Source organism: Gigantopelta aegis, chromosome 3 (genome assembly GCF_016097555.1).
Source record: "Gigantopelta aegis isolate Gae_Host chromosome 3, Gae_host_genome, whole genome shotgun sequence".
In the NCBI taxonomy this organism is placed as follows: Eukaryota; Metazoa; Mollusca; class Gastropoda; order Neomphalida; family Peltospiridae; genus Gigantopelta; species Gigantopelta aegis.
The window spans coordinates 28965271-28983477 of NC_054701.1; the positions used below are offsets into that span (position 1 = coordinate 28965271).

Below are 18207 nucleotides of genomic sequence, written 5' to 3' on the forward strand. Positions count from 1 at the left end.
TGAGATATATTCATCCCATCCTTCTGGAAACAGCATGGGAAACCTCAATTTATGCTCGTGTTAATTTCAGAATATTAGACAACTGACAGACGCCTTCCACAACTCACTGAAGCAAGCATCAAAGTTTAGACCACTGGTCATCCTGCTGGATTCTCTAGATCAGTTTGATCCTTCTGGGGGAGCTTGCCAACTCGGATGGCTGCCACAGAGTCTTCCGCCACATGTGAAAATTATTGTGTCAACTTTACCTGAAGATCAGTATGAAAGTTTACCAATACTCAAGGTATGTTATATTACCACAATGACAGACATGAAAAAATAATGTGCAGATTGAAATATACTTACATAGTCAGGATTAGCCTATGAAGAGTTTTAAAGCACTAGTTTGTCAAATTATACTTCAAAAGAGATTCATTTTGGACATCACATATCTGTTATATGCTTACTTCTTACAAGTAAAAGGTTATCATTTCTATTTCATGATTGAACAATATATTACAAAGGAACGCAAACAAAAGTACGCAAACAAAAGTATGTTCAGTGACATTTAAAGTAAAAATTAGCAAACTTCAAAATAAGTAAGGATGTATATTTTTGTAGTAACTAAGTTTTGAAATCAATAACTTTAGTAATTATTACACCTTTAGCGTAATATATGATGTACATTGCTGCTCTGGTGTAACAAAAGATGTACCTCCACAGTGAGTAAACAGTGTCACGTTTTGCTTAATATCTCAGAATTTATAGTTTGACTGATCAGGAAAGTTTCTCAAATAATGTCTATGTTCCAGGCTTTAAATATACCAGACGAATATTTTCTGGACATTCCAAAGCTGCCTGACAACGAAGTCAGTGGTATTCTTGACAAGTGGTTGGAAACAAATGGAAGAAAGCTGACTGATTTTCAAAGACGGAAGGTGATGACTGCCTTTCAGAAATGTTCTTTGCCTCTCTTTCTGAAGCTATCATTTGACCAGGCTTGCAGGTGGACATCTTACGCACCCCCAGATCAGACTATATTACAAACCACCGTGAGAGGCAGCATCGATGCTTTGTTAGCTCGAATTGAACAACTTCATGGGAAGCTGTTTGTATCCCATGCTCTTGCTTATCTCACTCTAAGTAAGTTGTGCAACTACTGACACTGTGTGACCTTTTTATGTTACAGAAATAATATTGTTGAAATCTATTCTATTGCCCAGGTGTTAATGCCTCCCACCTGCTGGTTACCCCTTCAATTTAATTGAACTAGATACAATGGAAACAATATAACCTAATAGATTTTGTTTAGAAATATTATATACCATACATACTGTTTTTATTCAGAGGATTATTATATTGTTGCTAATATGTTGCTAAACTTTCAATATATTTAATATTTCATGTTGTTTTATTAATGTGCTTTGGAGTTGGCTCCTCAGAGGTGTGTGCAGTAAATAGTGTTTCTTATTAATACATCTAAGTTACTCTTCTGATATATTGTAACCAATGAACACTGAAGATCATTTCATGGTATTATGCTATGCTAATTTTCTCTAAGGTAAAAGTGGTTTGACGGAGAGTGAACTGGAAGACATCTTGTCGTGTGATGACGAGGTACTGGACGACGTTTATACCTACTGGACACCACCGATGCGACGACTACCGCCATATTTATTGGTGAGGCTCAAGGCAGAGCTAGGCCAATATTTAGGTTCGTATTAGTAAATTATATTGGGTTGTTTTTTTCCATTTCTAATAATTTGACTATCAGATATGTTAGCATATTGCAATGGTCAAGAAAGTATAAATTTGCAGCTTTAATAAAAACAATTACAATTGATTATTTCAACAGAAAAAATAAAAATTCGTTGACAAATGAAATTTTTTCTATTGCATAATATACCAAAATTTTACAATTTTGTTCAAAGGTGAGTCAAAGGTAATCTACTTCAAAATTAATATTAATGTACATTCTAATCTTAACATGAGAAAAATCATACCGTGAATCCAACATATATTATTTTTAAAAAAACTGTTTGGTTACAGTTGATTGTTGGTCATCATTTCAGTGGACCGGGGTGCGGATGGAGTTCGGGTGTTCTACTGGTACCACAGACAGTTTATTGAGGCTGCTAGAGATCGCTACTGTTTTGACAAATCAGAAACAAGAAAGAGACACATGGACATGGCCGAATTTTTCTCTGGTACCTGGTCTGCTGGTTAGTAATATATTACTTGTTTAAGGGTTATATATATACATATTATCTCTCTCTCTCTCTCTCTCTCTCTCTCTCTCTGTGTGTGTGTGTGTGTATGTGTGTGTGTGTGTGTGTCTTTATCATATAACTTGCCCATGATATCCATGTCATAAATCCATTAGGCCAGTCAATGTCAGACAAAAAATGGCCTAACCCACCACAAATTGCAAGATTTTTAAAGTGACGTTTTTTTAAACCTTGGACACACCTAAGTAACATAGTAAGATTCTACTCAAAAATAATTAGTGGAACATTGTTTATTTTCAGTTTCTAAATATATCATTTTGTACCTGTTTGTAGTAGATTTGACCATATTTATAAAACATGCTTAATAACAACCCTTATGGTATTTGGTATTTAAACAATGGAAACTCATTTGATTTTACATAAATCATGGGTGCTGAATCCAAAAATAAATGTTACCAACTGATCTTTTGATTATTTATCTTTAAAAATTCAAGATGGCCACCAAATATATACAAAAACTAAAAATCTAATATCCAGGATTTTATATGGGGTACATTTATAATATTATAGGCTATTTTTATGTATTTTGTATCAGATAATTAATATTTGATACATCTGTGATGTTTAAATTAACCAGATTACAATAATTCCAAGATGGCCGCCATGTGAGTATTAAATCCCAAAATGTAATATCTGCTTTTAATTGGGGTACATTTATTATATTAGTGATCATTCCTATTTAGTTTATATGTGAAAGAATTCACTCTTAATACTGATATGATATTGTAATCTGATTGAAATAATTTATATTGTAATCTGATTAAAAATAATTTCAAGATGGCCGCCATGCATCTATCAAAGCAAGAAACAATTACATGTATATATAATTGGGGTACATTTATACTATCATTGGCCATTCCTAATTTTTGTTATGTGAATTAATTGATGTAGTTGTTATTCTAATGTCTTATCAATAATATCTTACCACATCAGATGCTTAAGAGATTACAATGGCAGATACTTAAAGATTTAATAAAGCAAATGATGATTTCAATGTCAGATACTCAAAGATTTTGTGGTGGCAAGTGATGTAGATTAAAAACTTCATTTACTGTAGAACAATAGTCCTTAGAATAAAATAATCATATTTATGAGTCCCAGTATCGTATTTTTCACATCATTATATTACAAAGTCAGGTACCAATCAATCTTCCATCAGATCATCACTATTTGCACAAATGCCTCTACAATCACTGCAATCCATCATGCAAGGCAAACCAAGACAACTGCAGCGCTTGTTGGCACAACCCCCTTTGCAAGAACACCTCACAAGCTTAAGAAGAGACTCTGGTGCTGCGGCCAAGTCTGAATGTATGGGGATCATCCTCCCATCAGATATTTTCCAACCCCATTGAAGAGGATCCAGTTTGTGTCCTTTCCATTCTTGAACCTGGTGAAACACACAGAGACTATGGTATTTGGTAGCTGAGGATGTGGGTGGAAGAGCATGTGGGTGAAGGGAAGATTTGGTTACAGCTAACTTTTCTTGAAACCTTACTAATCTTAGATGATCCAAAGTATTTGATGATCGGCCTTTGTTGAGGCAAACAATGGCCCTGTCTCCTGCTGCGATGATTTCAGATGGTGTCGAGTCTAGTTTGCCAAAAACAATGGCTTGTAAAAATTGTGGTTGTCAAGTGATTAATGCCAGTGGGGATGCAGATGTACTCACTGCAAAGACAGCTGTTGGGGTCACCAGTAAATCTGAGACTGTACTTGTTGGTGATGACACAGACTTATTGGTACTAATGTGCTACTATTATAGCAAGAATACAGCGCACAATATGTTTTTCATGCCAGAACCAAAGACAGTTTCATTGAATCCAAGAAAATGTCTGAATATTGGAAGTATGCAAGACATGTTTGGTGAAAGCGTTTGTAAAAACATTCTCTTTGCACATGCACTGCTGGGTTGCGACACAACATTAAGATTGTTTGGGATTGGTAAAGGGCTTGGGCTGAAACTTTTGAAGGGCAATGCAACTTTCCTTGAACAAGCCACTGTTTTTGGCAAACTAGACTCGACACCATCTGAAATCATCGCAGCAGGAGAAAAGGCAATTGTTTGCATCAACAAAGGCAGATCATCAGATATTTTGGATCAACTAAGATTAGTAAGGTTTCAAGAAACGTTAGCTGTAACCAAATCACCCACGTGTTCTTCCACCCACACCTTCATCTACCAAATACCATAGGAATGCAAAGTTTCATTGATAAATAGCTAAATTGACTAGCCACAACATGACGTCATTTTGGTAAATTGCATCATTTGGTAAAGTGGCGTTCGCATTATGTGATTTTAATCGCACCGACTGTCACTTGTCTGTCTGCGATTTGTCGTAGCGACACGAATCGTGTGTATGGGAAGACGTTACGTCATATGATTTGATGACGTCAAACAAAGCTCATCAGTTTAAAATATTTTGGCAAATGTAAGTTCCTATAAATTTCCACTGAAATAAAGAAAACATGAATGTAGACAATTTACTGATGGCATTATGTAACAAAACATTTATCAGGTAACCATATTTAAGAATAATATGAGCTTGTAGCATTACATCAATTAATATGTCTATGTATAAAATTATGCTCCATATTTTGGTATTTATTTTTTACTGTCCGAACCAAAATGTTAACAACTACCAAAAATTGCTCTCCTACCTTTATGTTTTGTTAGATTTTACTCACATTTTATCCAGACAGACACCCCCATGCAATGACACAGATTCCACATACTAGATGATAACCATGTCACCAATATCGACTTCACTGAAATCGCATAGAGCAAAAAGCATGTAATTTTGTGCCGGCTGCCATTTTGACTTGTTATGGAACATTCTCCAAGAGGGGTGAGAGGATATGACTTAATCTAGCAACGTCATAACATGTTATGTTTATTTTTTGTTTGTTTAAATATACCACTAAAGATCATTGATTTTATATTATATCACATACTTTGGACGGATTTCACCCCTCTTGAAGAGTATTCCATAAAATAGCAAAATGGCAGACGGCAGAAAACTGCATGTATTTTGCCCTATGCTATCTCAGCAAAGTCGATACTGGCGACATCGTTACAGTCTCATATGTGAAATCTGTGTCACTGTAATGGTTTTTTCACAATTTGTGTGTGGACAAAATGTGGGGGAAATGTAACGGTAATTAAAGGTAGGAGAGTAATTTTTTGTAGTTGTTAACATTTTGGTTCGAACAGTAATATGGATACATTTTATGTAAAAGTTCATTTTAATTTTTGCACTACAATGATGATATACTGGGGATATTTTTCGACCATTACTAATATAGTAACTACATTTATTATGGTTTTATATTTAATGTTTCTAAAATTTAACATATCCAATGTCACAGGAAAACTTAAGGCTTACAAAGACAACAAAGGAAATGAAAGTGAAGCTGACCGGCAGGTGACATTACAACCACTCAAATTTGGCAGTACTTACAACTTGAGGAAACTAACCAATCTACCATACCACCGACTTCAAGCAAGACAGACAGAAGAACTTAAAACAGAATGTCTTTTAAGCTTTGATTTCATTTTCGCCAAACTTCATGCGATAGGCTTAAGGTAACATTTTAACATTTAAGGTATAATAATATTCTGCATTAAATTAGTTGAAATAAATATTTAATAAAAATATACCGAACAGCATTGAAAACGCACCACCAAGAAATGTTTGGATTTCGAAAAGAATACCTGAGCAATAAATGTTTTTGTTGTGAACAGCAACAGATGGATGATTGATAATGACAATAAACAAAAAAGGATGTACAGTCATTGATTAGTTTTAATTCATCTACGCATGAAAGACACGTGGGATCACAATGAAAAGTAAAGTCAATAGCGCGTATGACTACCATCTGCAGCAACACAAGCCATGCAGCATGTCGATAAGTCTGCGAATAGTGTTCTGGGGGATAGTATTACACCGCTGCAGTAGTGCGACTTCCATTTCTCTAAGGTTATTCATTTGTGGACGACGTGAGATGCGTTGACCAAGGTAATCCCAAAGATTCTCTATTGGCGATAAATCGGGGGGCAGTGCTGGCCATTCAAGCAAAGAGACATCATTGTTCGCTAGATACGGTGTTGTAACACGTGCTGTGTGCGCTTGGGCGTTGTCTTGCTAAAATGTGTGCATATTATGATGATGATGAAAGAAGGGAATGACGTGATTTTGCAAGACGTTATGGGGGTAGTAAATGGCATTCATTCTGACACGGCAAACATGGAGTGCTGTTCGGTGATGATAACTGATCCCGCCCCACAAAATGACACTCCCTCCACCTCATCGATCCGTCTGGACAAGGCAGTCATTGTGGTAACGTTCTCCACGCCTACACCACACCCGTAACCGACCATCAGCATTCCTTAAATGGAAACGGGATCAGAGAATAGCACACCATGTAATCTCCAATGATGATACGTTCCTGCCAAACATCGGCGCTCATTTGGATGTCGATCAGTCAGGATAGGTCCAACATATGATCGTTGAGCACGCAGCCCAGCAGAGCGAAGACGGCGACGCACATTGTTGACCTTGAACAGTTGGTTCAATCCTGGCAGCTGGCAGCGTTCGATCACGAATATGGAGGCAAACATTATGGCGATCTTGTCGTGGTGTCGTAACACGTCGTCGGCCTGGACGTGGACGGTCCCTGGTGGTTCCTATCTGCTGGTATCTCCTGTGGAGTCTAGTGATTGTTCAATGGTGGCATCCAAACCGCTGTGCGATGACTACTCGAAACGCCAACTTGAAGCATGACTAAGGCACGTTAACGTTCCTCAGCCGTCAACCTTGCCATCATTTGTTTAACGTTCCCTCAAAGACTACTTCATAAACGAAAGTGGCGTTTCAGAGACAATCTTTTATAGCCCCAATCACCATGATTTGCACATTCAATTTACGTTTTTCATGCTATGCATGCAATATGTTGTGTTTTGGTGTTGTGTTTCATAGAGTGTTCAGGCAATCATTTTTGTAAGTTATTCATCATCATGCATGGTCTATAAGGTAGTACGGTACTTATTCATTACTATTTTTAATGCTGATATACGCCCCATTCCCATTTGTTATCATCAACTGATGGTGCGTTTTCAATGCTGTTCAGTATATTAATAATTGCACATTAGATTATTAAACTTTGGGAGTTAGGCAAAGTCTAGCAGCAGCAATTGTGGCAGTGGTATTTGTGGTACTTGATGTTCTTTAAAATAAATAAATTGAGAAATGAAAAGATATCCTGACAATTTTATTATAGAAACAGTGAAGAACTTGTTTATGCTAACCTTTTGTTATCCAATTAAAATGCTGTGATATGCTAACAAAGTCAGAAATGATGTTTGTAACACTGACTATTGAATTTCAGACAAGTTCTAGATGACTTTTCAGAAGCTTGTAAAGTATACCCTAATGATCCAGAACTGAAAACACTGACAGAAACACTCCAGCTTTCTCACAATGCACTGATTTCGTATCCAGATGAACTTCCATCACAAGTTCTCGGGAGAATATACAATACTAAGGTAATAACTACATTTATATTAAATTCAAATAATCAATAATGATGTATCAAACTAATGAATGCAGGCTGTTTCAGAAGGTCTGGTTGTACAGAAGACAATTGCCATAACATCAGTATATTGCCAGTTTCTAAGTATTAAGCTCTCTGACTCTCTTAGCTTTAGACCAGCTATAAGACTGGCATGTGGACTATCCTGTCTAATAAACTGATAGGCTTTATGTACACTTATTAAGGACGTTACAAACCAAACTACCACGAGCATCAATATGCAATAATGTTTATAATTAAAAATCATATAAGCATTAGGCAAAAATTGTACTTGATGGGGGTTTTTTAGGGTGTGTTTTTTTAGGTGTAAGCCATTGTTTCTTTATTTGTTTTTGTTGTTAGTTTATTTTGTTTATTATTGTTTTGTTTTTTGTTTGAGTTTGTTTTGTTTTTTTCTTTTAGGTTTGTTTTTGTTTGAATTTGTTGTTGTCGTTGTTTTATGGGGTGGGGGTGGGGGTGGGGGTGGGGTGGTGGTGAGGTTGGGTTTTGTTGTTGTTAATAACTGATAGTTTTGTCCACAGTATTTATAAATATAAAAAAACTTTGAAATTCTTGGAAAGGTTTGTTGAGGTTGCTATATTTTCTTGGATATAGCAGTTTATTGGCTTTTATCATTACATATTGCTAGTACATTATTTTCTGATATTCTTTTGCATATGTATCAAAAATATTCTTTTAGGACAAAAATCTAATGATGCTTATACATAATGCTTCTGTCATTAGACGTTTTGTAAATGGGCATTTAACTCACAGATGCTGAAATGAAATTGGTATGTCTCTCCTGGATTTCTTCAACAGGTTTGTACTCATTGTAGGTTTATGTCATGTTGTAATCTTTCTTGTTACTTTTCATAATCTTTGAGACTATTTTAAAATAACTGATGAAGGCTCAGATATTCATTGACAGAAATCTAGATGTGTTTTGTTTATTTTGAAAATGAAAGAGCAGAAAGTAAAGTGACAACCGTATTTGTTTGATATGTGTATTACTTATCAATATATATTATTTTTAGGGTTTAGAACAATTTCTCGAAGACTGCAAAAATTCACCATCATATTACCTCCTTCCAAACCAAAAGATATTGACTCCATCTGGTGGGAGACTTGTACATTGTCTTGCTGAACACGAAGGCGGTGTTAAATGTATTGCTCTGTCTCCAGATGGACAGATTGCTGTAACATGTAAGTGTACAACATATAGATAGGATATCATAAATTTAAATGAAATGGATGTTGATGAAAATGTCCGAGACTTACTCGTAGAATCACATTTTGGGTTATTTTAAACATGTTTTTTGTTAATTTATTATTTTAAACTGGGTTATGGAAATGTGCTGGTATTGATGAATATATGTCCGAACGTATTTTATGATGTCTGCTAAACTATTTTTAGGTACTCAAGACGACGTGATCACATTCTGGAATGTAACTGAAGGAAAGCCTGTACGGTCAATTGGTGGAGTAGCATATTGCACTGAAACTCTCCACTTCTGCTGCAATGGGAAAATTCTCGTAGCAGATTTTTGCGTTTCCTTTCTGGGTTGCGATGTCAAGAAAGGAGTACGGGCCTATTCCATTGAAATATTTAACACAGCCAAAAGGCCGTTTAGTCCATGTGGCAAAAACAGTTCCCTGGTGGGCATGGTGTTTAATAAGAACGTTACATTTTATGACACAATGACTGGCAAACTGCAGCATAAAATTGAATGTAATCTGTTAGAAGCAGGACAGCTATTGGGATGCGGATTGTGTATAGGTAAGGAAGGATTTGTTTTAGTGCTTGGTACTATTGTCAGTAGTAAACACGTCCGTTGCGCCTCAATTATGAAATGAGCTAGGTCACGTGACCTGTCCTGCGCTCTGATTGGTTGACGAAGGCGTGGCCTAATGACGTCACAGCGTGGCTTTGGCAGCTGACCTCGGTGACCTGGGGTAATGGCTATGACAGCTGGGTGACCTTTAAGCGTGGAGATGCAACTTTAACAGGGATCAATGACCATGGCAGCTGTCATCTGATCTGATGGTATTAAGATTGACACCGTCAATCAGTTTTGTTATCTTGGTATAGCTCTCAGTTATAATAATAAATTTCCTCACTCTGTTAGTGTACTCACAGATCAAGGTCGTAAAGATTTATACGTTCTTAAGAGAAACACCTTGGGAAATTTGGATTTATAGCTTCATCAAGATTCAATATGGCAACGAATTATGGATCAGGGGTAGCAAGAACTTTCATCTCAATTACAAGATTCCACTTAATGTTCATATTTCTACAGATATCTTATTAACGAGATTTGACTACAAACATGTATTTCCATACCCTTCTCTACAGTATATAAAATATTGATTACTAAGTTTAGGTTATCTTCACATGACTTGGCCATTGAGGTTGGGCGTTACAACAACACTCGTGTAGTGATAGATTATGTATTTTCTGTGATATGAGCGAAATTGAAGACGAGTACCATGTTATCTTAAGTTGCCCTTTCTTTGATGACCTAAGGCTTTTATATATAAACAAATATTATTGGGTCCATCCGTCCATGTTTAAGTTGGTTTTATTATTTAATTCCTCTAGTAAAAATAACTTACAGTGATTGGGTAATTTTCTACATAATGTATGTAAAAAACAACAAAACACCCATACTTGATTTTCCTGTGTTGAAATGTATATACTCTGTCAAAATAGATACCGGCCTCGGTGGCGTCGTGGCAGGTCATCGGTCTACAGGCTGGTAGGTACTGGGTTCGGATCCCAGTCGAGGCATGGGATTTTTAATCCAGATACCGACTCCAAACCCTGAGTGAGTGTTCCGCAAGGCTCAATGGGTAGGTGTAAACCACTTGCACCGACCAGTGATCCATAACTGGTTCAACAAAGGCCATGGTTTGTGCTATCCTGCCTGTGGGAAGCGCAAATAAAAGATCCCTTGCTGCTAATCGGAAGAGTAGCCCATGTAGTGGCGACAGCGGGTTTCCTCTTAGAATCTGTGTGGTCCTTAACCATATGTCTGACGCCATATAACCGTAAATAAAATGTGTTGAGTGCGTCGTTAAATAAAACATTTCTGTCAAAATAGAAACACATAGGTAATAGAGAAAGAAGAAAAGTGTTTGATTTTCCAAAATATAGTTTTTTTGCACAATGTTGCTGAATGACAATGTTTGTTAATGTTCCTGGAATGTGACAACAATTGCAGGAGAAATCGGCGTGAAATGGTGAGATTTTGGCGAATGCATCTGAAAGTCGGGGAAAGATTGGGGTAGTGATCGGTATTTAAAGCTGCAATGCTCGCAGTGCCTCATTTCCATTTCAACGTAGACGAGTTACAAGATGCCAAGACTAAGCCTTGCAATAGGCCGCCTCCAGTTAGATGAATCACAGTCAGCAGTCGCACGCCACATGAACGTCAGTCAGAGCACCATTTCACGTCTCTGGGACAGGTACCAGCAGTTTCAATCAGCTGAAGACCGGCCCAGAAGTGGAAGACCTCGCATAACAACTGCAGCACAAGATCGCTACATCCGAGGTCTGCACTTGTGTCACAGAACTGCCACAGCAACGAACACTGCTGGACGCATACCAGGTTTGAGAAGGGTGTCTGTGCAAACCATTCAGAAGTGACTTCGAGAAGCTGGTTTATGGGCTAGGAGGCCGTATGTTGGCCCCGTCCTGTGATGTCAACATCGACATTTACATGTTTGCTGGTGCACGAATGTATAGGGGTGGAACTTGGGAAACTGGTGGCGAGTGTGGTTCAGCGACGAGTCACGTTTCCTTCTACATCGACGTGATGGATGACAACGTGTTTACAGACGCCGCAATGAACATTTTGCCAACAACTGTATCGCCCAAGTTGACAGATTCGGTGGAGGGAGTGTCATGGTGTGGGGAGCTATCTCATACACCGGCAGAAGTGAACTTGTATTCGTATAAGGCAACCTGACAGCTATACGCTACCGGGATGAAATTCTTCGCCGTCACATGCTTCCCATGTTGGATCGACAGAGAGAACTCTTTCAGCAGGACAATGCCAGGCCGCATACGGCACGTGTAACAATGGATTTCCCACAGAATGAGAACATTAATGTGCTGTCATGGCCATCAGTCCATAGCAAGAACATTGTCACGTACTCATGTCAAATTTGACTGTGATACGATAGTAAATAACGAAATTATGCCACTTTGTATTAAAGAGATAATACCATGAATATTTCGCCTATGCATTTCTTTTTTGACAGAGTATATGTTCAACTATTACTGGTTTTATAACGTGAACGTTGTGAGTAGGGCTTTTCTCTGGAGCTGGATATAGGGTACAGAGATTTCTTTAATAATCTTTAGGTACTTATATTTTCAGTGGATAAGGGATACATTACCAAGGGAGTTATGTCTGCTGTAAACGTAATTCCAGTGGATACTCTGTTCACAACGCTTCCCGTAAAATTAAAATTACTTCTGATATTTGCTACTATATTGTCATCAGTTCATTAATGTCTGCGTGCATTAGACTTTGTTCGAAATGCGTATGCTGTTGTTTTGTGCCGATGAACCTTGGCTTCAAGGCTGAAAATAAAGAATTGAATTGAAAAATTTAATTGACCTCCGTGACCTGGGTGATTGGGTTTCAGAACAAAATATAAATAAAGTTTTCAAACATGGAACACTGTAAATAATGTGTACCTCTATCCAATTAAGGTTCAATCACGCTATCCTAGACATACACACACTTCAGTAATCCAATAGTTCGTCCCATTAAGGTTTAAGCACGCTATCCTGGACACACACGTCAGCTATCTGGGATATCTAGGACAGTGGGGATAGTGCTTAGTTGTTAGCGAGATTCTTCGCTGTAACAATAATACAATAGTCCATTAAGTTTAAGCACGCTACCCTGGACATACACGACAGCTATCTGGGACGGTTTGTCCAGGATAGTGGGAGGTAGTGGTTAGTGATAAGGCTGGGTAGTGACCTTACTCCAGTTGATACCCGGATATGAATCCAGTATCTACCAGTCTCAAGTCTTAACCTCTACACCACTGAGGCCGATAATAATGTGGGTTTTTTATCTACTTAAATACAGCAATGTCTGAGACACGTCTTGTGACATCACACCCCACGTCATCCATACGTACCCAAGCTATCTCGAGGTCAGCACTATGGGTGACTATTACGGTCATTTTTACTATTGCAATAGTGTTGTGATAGTTAAAATACTATTATGATAGTACTGTAATAGTGATAGTACTATTGCAATAGTATTGCAATAGTATTATGAATTCTTAAATAGCTTTATAACAGTAATATGAACAGTACTTCACAAAACTATTTACCTCAGTCTTCCAATATGTATGTATGTGTGTGTGTGTGTGTGTGTGTGTGTGTGTGTGTGTGTATGTGTGTATGTATGTATGTATATATGAATGAATGAATGAATGAATGTATGTATGTATATATGTATGTATGTATGTATGTATGTATATATGTATGTATGTATACTTGTACCACGCTTTGGTGTCGGTCCCTTTGATTTTACCCGTGGTGTATCCCATAGTTACACTACGTGTGTGTCTAACCTAAATTTTAGCGATTGCCGATTGTATTTATATGTATGTATTGATGAATGAATATTTATATATTGTATGCATGTAAGTATGTATGTACGTATCTGTGTTTGTACTTAGTTAATTGTAATAATGTCACTAGGTACTGAAATCATGCGTTGGTCATAGACCATATTTCACTATGCATACTATCGAAACTATCGCTAGTTGAGCAAACAACTGTGATAGTTATCTATAGTTGAATTCACTATCGATACATCGCTATCGAGGCACCGACTACAGCACTAGTCAACACGTGAACATGTCTGAACAGGTTTATAGAACTGGATGAAACCAGTTTATTCTTATCCACACTCACCCCCGACAGCTGCAAAATCCATTATTGTACACTGACGCCACGCTTAGAGGTCAGGGTCCCACGCTCACACCAGCCTCTTTTCTCGTAACCCAATACCCTTTTTCCTGATCTCCTACAACTGTCAAGCCCATTCACTTCGGTCACCGAAGTCAGCTGACAGTGTCAAAGTCATTAATCCCGTTAAAGTAGCGTCCACACTCTTAAACCTGACAGCTATCAAACCCAATCACCCAGATCACTGAGGTCAGATGGCAGCTGCCAAAGTCATTAACCCCCGTTAAAGTAGCGTCTCCACGCTTAAAGGTCACACAGCTGCTATAGCCATTAACCCAGGTTACCGAGGTCAGCTGACAGCTGCCAAAGCCATTAACTTAGTCACGTCGTGACGTCATTACGCCACGCCCTCTTCAACCAATCGGAGCGCAGCACAAGTCACGTGACCTAGCTCATGAGACTCAACGGACGGGTCTACTACTATTGTCATCAACTGGTATTATGTTAATTTTCGCTATGTAAAAGTGGTTTGATGGTGAGTGCACTTGGAACCCATCTTGTCGTGTGATGCGTAGGTATGACTTGAAAAACGTCTAGTAACATCAGTAGTTTTATTTATATTGATGTATGTGCAATTGTTCAATATACATGTATGTTGTTTGGGTTTTTTAAACAGGAGGTTGCATATCCAGATTTACTCACATCGAGTATCTCCACAACAATATAGTTATTCGGTGCTGATACTGGCATATATTGTTGGAAAACATACCTATATGAAACGATGACATCAGGAATTGAAAAATGCCACTTGCCTTTTTATACAACAACCCTATATGAGTGTATGCCATTATTACTGAAGTTGAATACAGTTTCCCTATGGTCACACACTGTGCTCCACTACTCGCCGATTTTTTTCTCTATGCATATGAATAAGAATTTCTTACTAATCTGGTTAAATCAAAACAAAGGAATCTGGCTAAAACGTTTAAATTTACTTTCCGCTATAATGGTGATTTTATATCATTCAATAATAGCAGGATTACAGATTAACTTCCATTGATTGCGTTAGAAACAAAAGAAACATCTGAAGGTATTAAATCAGTTTCCTACATCGATCTATACTATCAAGCAACATTGGTCTCCAAACAAAGATGTATTACAAAAAGGATGACTTCATCTTTCCAATAGTCAATTTCCCCTTTATGTGAGCAATATAGCTTCTGATCCAGCTTTTTGTGTTTACATATCACAACTTCTGAGGTACCTTAGGGCCTCGTCATTGTATGCAGATTTCAAACAACAACATATCATTCTGACACGGACGTTGTTCCATCAGGGTTATGATGTCCAGTGACACCTGATGGCATCTAAATGGTTTTATTGTAAACATTTGGAGGCTATATATACTAAATACGTTGCATCAAAAATAATGGCTGATGTTATTCGATATTTTGAAATTGTGCATATTTTTTTTCATTTGTTTGGTGAAACTTGCACATTCATTACTCGTCGGGAGTGGCTGTCCTCCTATAGAAGAGACACTAACATAGATTCATTAAATCATCGTCTATTTTGCCATCTGTCCATTCGACTCTTCAATGTGCAGATATACGGCACTGATCATATATTTCTGTTATATCATTCAAATTTAACAATGATAGCTTCGACCTCTTCTTTCTTTATTATTTGTTCTAACTGTTTTCTGCCATAGAATTATATTTACTGTGTGTTTCACAGGTAGTGAAAGGCATCTGGTGTGCTTGGATTCAGACCAGTTTTGGGCGTTTGTTGTGGATCTTGCAACAAAATCATTTATTCATAAAGTGCAACCATTTCCACCTTTCACGACGGAGGATGGTGATGAAGACCAGTACACAATTGATGCCATGGTATTGACACCTGATGGAAAGGAGTTAATTATAGCAAACAGCTCTGACAACAATCTCAATGTGTATGACATTAAAACCATGAAGAAGAAACATGAATGGAAAGGTAAATATTTCAAGTACCTCTTTTTAGTTTGTAGACAGTCTACTGCGCTTTCAGGCATATCTTTGACATAATTTAAATGTTCTATGTGCTATCTATAGTTATTCATGTGTGTGTGTGTGTGTGTGTGTGCGCGCGTGCGTTTCTGTGTATGTGTATATGCGTGTGTGTGTGCGTGCGTGCGTGTGTGTGTGCGTGCGTGTGTGTGTTTATATAATAATGTAATTTAATAAAAGCATGACTGCAAAAACTTGTTAATAAAATCGATTGATTAATAATAGTAATTTTAAAGTGTCAGCAGCAATTTGTGCACATATACATGTATGCAGATATCATTTTAATGATTTATTTACTTGTTTGTTCTTTTCTTTCGTTCTTTCATTATTTCTTCATTTACAGATTTTGAAAAATAATCATTTATTTTAATTGGTGGATGGTTCTGTGGCTTGGTTCTACAATACAAAAATAATATATATTTTATGCACTGATACAATAATTTTACCTATGGTTATGGGTACCTTTTCGTCAATAATCCAAATAAGACTAATAAATCTGGTTTTGGAAACTGCTTCCATCCCTGCCGTACATATACGTGCATACATTTTTTAAATCATTTAATAAATAATCCAAAATTATTCAATTATGTCTTTCAATGAATGAAATCAGTATGACTGTGAAATAAAGTGAATAATTTCATGTTGGTAATATCATTTCACTATTTGTGCATATTTGTGGAAATGTAATCATGATTGTAATGATGATTACTGGACAATTTTCCTGTAATCGTAATCATGACATTCTCAAGTAATCGTAATCGATTACTTTGTCACGTAATCGTCCTATCTCTGATTATATATATGCCTGAAGGAAAAACTGTTCATAATGTATAAACCTGAAACCAGCACACTAAAGTCCAAGAATGAACTCGTATCAGCATGTCGACACAGACGCAAATACCTTCTGTGCGCATACCACACATCACCTATAGACCTGCATAGTGACGTAACCTCGACGTCACAGAGTCCATTACGTCATCAGCTTTCCGTTGACGGTGTAATTAAATCTACATCTGATGAGTGAGAGCAATTCAACTCTCTCACGAAACAAGCCTGTCATGTAGAGATAAACATACACTTTTAACGATATATATATATATATATATATATATATATATATATATATATATATATATATATATATATATATATATAATAGAGATGGGACGATTACGATATATAGATATTACATGTACATGAATTTTCCTTTTTTATTCTCCTTGTTGTCCTTTACATTATCTTCATCATAATCATCATCTTCTTCTTCTTGTTTTACTTTGGATATTTGTTACTTCTTACAGTCTTGTTACAGATAGATTTCCTGTGGGGACTTTCCTTCTTTTCTTTGGTTAAAACAAACAATTGTGAAAATATTACAATATGCGTTTCAGGCTGTGAACAGGATTGTTCTAACAAATTTCGAATCACCTCCACCTGTAACGAGCTGTATTTCCCAAGCAGACGAGAGGTTGTTGTGTGGAATCTGAAAGATGGATCACGATCTGTTATTCTTCAACATACAGTTAATGTAGTAGACGTTGTCACAACCGACCTGCATATTGTCGTCACTGTTGGTGATGACAGAATGTTGCGAATCTGGGACACCAGTCGTGAAGAGATAGAAGATAGTCACAAAGGGCAGACTGATGGATCTGAAGAAAACACAAAAGAAGATATTCAGCTAAAGTAAGACACTGCTAGATAGGGTCTCCACGAGTACTCGAGTACTCGGGCACGGGTCGAGTCTAGCAAAGACTCGAGTCCATTCACAGGACTCGAGTACCCGTACAAGTGAGACAATGTAGAGCAACTAGTTCAGCAGTAACTAATCAATGATACAAGTTACACGATAATTATATGACTATTTGCTAGTTTCTTTTTTAATCTGGCCGTCCGTTCGTCCGTCACAATACTGAACGTATCAACGGGTTTCTAAATGCAATACAATGGCATGATTTGGCATTCATGTTCAGTGCTGGAATTAAGCTATATAATTCTATTTTACGTTATATTCCTTTGTCTCCGTATCATCTTGTGTAAGCGTCGGGTACTCGGGTCCGGGTCGAGTTTGACCCTCGAGTAGTCGAGTCCAATATATTGGACTCGTGGAGGCCCTACTGCTAGAACTTCCAAACGTTTAAATGTCCTTTGAATATGCATATTCTATGATTATTTAATGAACATTCTTGATTAATGTGAAAAAGTAAACTGGCATACATATAATTATGTATTTAACATAATGGTACAGCTGTTGTTTTCTAAATATCTAAATTTGGTAAGAATATTCTGAACATATGAAAGATTACACTTTGTGTAAACCAAAATGAAGAAGCACGTAAACCTTCATTACAGCTTTAGCTAATGTTAAAGATATTGCTGTGCA

General features: G+C 37.1%; 1 protein-coding gene across 1 annotated transcript in view; it reads left to right on the forward strand.

The window, feature by feature from the left end:
* Positions 1-17896, forward strand: part of LOC121368582 (NACHT domain- and WD repeat-containing protein 1-like) — a 41196-nt gene extending 23300 nt beyond the window's left edge. The window contains exons 15-24 of the mRNA XM_041493320.1: positions 71-283; positions 792-1122; positions 1541-1693; positions 2052-2201; positions 2845-2872; positions 5482-5853; positions 7656-7812; positions 8873-9041; positions 15517-15771; positions 17216-17896. Of these exons, the coding sequence (XP_041349254.1) occupies positions 71-283; positions 792-1122; positions 1541-1693; positions 2052-2201; positions 2845-2872; positions 5482-5853; positions 7656-7812; positions 8873-9041; positions 15517-15771; positions 17216-17514 (2127 nt within the window). The 3' untranslated portion in view covers positions 17515-17896. The remainder of the gene's footprint in view (positions 1-70; positions 284-791; positions 1123-1540; positions 1694-2051; positions 2202-2844; positions 2873-5481; positions 5854-7655; positions 7813-8872; positions 9042-15516; positions 15772-17215) is intronic.
* The last annotated feature ends 311 nt before the right edge of the window (positions 17897-18207 follow it).